We start from the raw sequence: 2,939 nt of genomic DNA, 5'->3' as shown, positions 1-2,939 counted from the left end.
GTGCAGTACTGGGTAATAAAACATATACAAGCGTTAGTTGGCGTCCTACACTAGCTGCGTAGAGCGTATCGTTTTTTTACGCTCCCAATGAGCGTTGTTGGCTCTCTTGTTCTATTTATACTCTTTGATGTTACCTACAGCATTTAGGGTTTTCTGAATGTGACCATGAGCCATTGTCACATATACTCGTTGGCTCTGTAACCAAGGTGTGAGTAGCTGGGTCCTCACATCTAAACTCTACAACTGTGCCATGATCCACTCTAGGTTGTTGAGCTCTGTCAACAATCTCGCCCGAAGTCGTTACCATGATTACTTGATTTCCGAGGCGAGGCACGACACACGGTCCCTTATTAACATCTTTTGTATTTTAAAAAAAGTAAGGAATTACATGTACATATAATACGTATTTCTCTCATTTACTATCACAAATAAAGGCAAATACTGTCAAATACTAGAGATAATACCTGTATGACATACATGATTACGCTCGTCCTTACCAGGGGCGGATTTAGGAGGGTGGCCCCCCCCCCCCCCCTTTTGGGAGGTAAAAAAAGACACCTCAAATGTTATTTTCGGGCGTCTAAAACATTAAAAAAATCGCGGGGGCATGCCCCGGACCCCCTAGGACAGTGTTGCTTCGATCGGCCCAACTTTCGTCTCCCCCCCCCCCTTTTTTTGGACATCTCTGGATCCATCCCTGCTTAGAGGCGAATTGTTCACCGTTACTAAGTAAATGCATGCACGAATTCCCCAGCGTTTAGTACGGTAAGTAATTAGGCCTACTTAATAACTCTTGCAGAATCTGGTGTATTCACTGGTTCTTGAAGTTGCTCTCTTATACGATAATGCTATAATTAATTAATAGGTCCGAATTAATTTACCTAGATTCTATGCAGACGCTGGCCATTCATTTGTTGAATTTAGTTCGAATGTTTTGGCAATTTAGCATATTTCGCATAGACTGTTTTGTTACAAACATCGTTTTAACTTACTGAGCTGACTGACCGGGAATTTCTTCCTGGATTGAAGCCTTAGCTTAACTCTGCTAATAGGCTCCTCAATGTTGTCAGATCAAACATCATATTATATGGTGCTGCATGGTTGGACCAGTGGAACTCCATGGCAGATTTAATCCTATTAACACCAGTGGGAACAAACCATCTTAATAAAGAGATTCAATATTACCAATTTTTGATAGGCCTCCTATACTAACCAAAACTATCGATTTTGTTTTTCTAAAACAAGTTTTACAATAGTGTCTGAGCGGTAATTTTGTTCACTCTTACCTCTGCAAGATGTTTCTCCCCCTGTCCATTCGCCTGTTGATGCACACCTTCTTTGGCTGCTTCCAACTAGGACGAAATTTTCATTACACGTAAACCGAACAACTTGGTTTAAGTAAAAACGATCACCTATAATTTTTCCATTGGTAGGTGGATATAATTCTGGACATTTGATAACTATGGGGAAAAAGAATTATATACACGATTTGATATAAACGTTTTATTATCGTTGTCGTTTTCGCTTTCGTTTCTTGTTGTCGTCGTCGTCTTAATCATCACCCCTGTCTTCAACATTATCATCATCGTCGTCATTATCAACGTCATCATCATTATCGTTATCTTATTATTAGGCCTAGTGTTTAGTCACTGATGTTATATTTTTATTGATACTACAATAACTATAGATAGTTATTACTATACGGTAATAATGATAGTACTATTGTAATGGATATATAAGCTAATTAAAGTATGTATTTCTTTCCCCTGTAGTTCAGTCAATATATTTCTATGAATTATATCTTTTCAAAAAAATTAATTTCGTGAGTTTTGTTTTGATATATCAGCATGAGCTTACCACATCTCGGGGTAGACGTATGAGTCCAGTCACCATTGTTACACGTACTACTTTCTTCAGATGTCAGTGCGAACTGTTCAGGGAAAAGACATTTAAATTCGAGGCGTGTCCCGTGATCAACCCTCCTTGTGATCGCAGGATCAATTACTTCTCCAGTACTTAATGCAATAACAACCTCAGTCTGTGGACGTGGCACTATGCAAGGGCTTTTGTTTGGATCTGCAGTGATTAAAATGAAAAGAAACAGTATTATTAAGAATATTATACACAATAATAAAAATAAATGATAGGCCGTGTCCTATACGGGTCTTACCCATGCAGTATGTTTCGATGCCCGTCCAATGCCCAGTTGCGTTACATCTTCTTTGTCGACTTCCCTTCAAGTTAAAACCTTCATCGCACGTAAACCTCACCACTTGGTTGAGATAAAACTTGTCTCCTTCGATGGAGCCATTCTCAGGAGCAAATATTTCAGGACAACGAATTACTGTTGAATAAACAATATTCAAGTAACAATTCAATTTCTAAATCCCATTTTAAAACAAGATACTGAAGTTTTTTTTTTGCAAATGGTACAATTCCACTTGCCACGTAAAAAATCAGTCTTTTGAGCCCTCATTTACCCTTCCATAGGTTATCCTATTTAAAATGTAAACATTCGAAGCTCTTAGAAGATGACCACTGCACTGGTATCACTGACAATCCACAAGAACTGATTGGCAGTGATGAAGTGAAAATCGCTGCTAAGACGGGTTAACACAGGCAACGGTAAAGCGCCAAGTAGCGTCGTTTGCGTTTGCGTAAAAGCTTCTAAATTGCTCTATGAAAGAACTAAGCCGTCAATCCAGACGCGCACAAATTTAGTCCAAGCTCGTTTAGTGTTTCACACTACCAATTTTGAGGTCTGTTGACGCAAACGTTATGCTAAAACCAATCACCGCAGGTCAACTTTAAAGACTGTTCATTAGAACAATTTAAGAGTTTTGACAAAACGAAAGAAAAGAAACGAGTAGCCTTTCTTTTACTATACAGATATTTAAGTTACTCTTGTCACCTAGTGTGAACCCAGCTTAAGTGTGAAC

At 38.8% G+C, this 2,939-nt stretch overlaps 1 protein-coding gene across 2 annotated transcripts in view; it reads right to left on the bottom strand.

Annotated features, from left to right (window-relative positions):
- The window catches only part of LOC117115278 (CUB and sushi domain-containing protein 3-like), a 15,227-nt gene that overhangs the window by 6,001 nt on the left and 6,287 nt on the right, over nt 1–2,939 (bottom strand). The window contains exons 7-10 of one of the 2 annotated variants that reach the window (XM_033258996.1): nt 2,171–2,344; nt 1,858–2,076; nt 1,287–1,460; nt 139–357 (exon numbers count right to left, since the gene is read on the bottom strand). In XM_033258996.1, coding sequence (XP_033114887.1) covers nt 139–357; nt 1,287–1,460; nt 1,858–2,076; nt 2,171–2,344 — 786 coding nt within the window. The remainder of the gene's footprint in view (nt 1–138; nt 358–1,286; nt 1,461–1,857; nt 2,077–2,170; nt 2,345–2,939) is intronic. The other variant, XM_033258997.1, reaches the window with a different exon arrangement.

The sequence above is a fragment of the Anneissia japonica genome, unplaced genomic scaffold, assembly GCF_011630105.1.
Source record: "Anneissia japonica isolate Jap-2015-1 unplaced genomic scaffold, ASM1163010v1 scaffold550_len331619_cov169, whole genome shotgun sequence".
NCBI classification, from domain to species: Eukaryota; Metazoa; Echinodermata; class Crinoidea; order Comatulida; family Comatulidae; genus Anneissia; species Anneissia japonica.
This window is presented reverse-complemented; position numbering and strand designations above follow the sequence as displayed.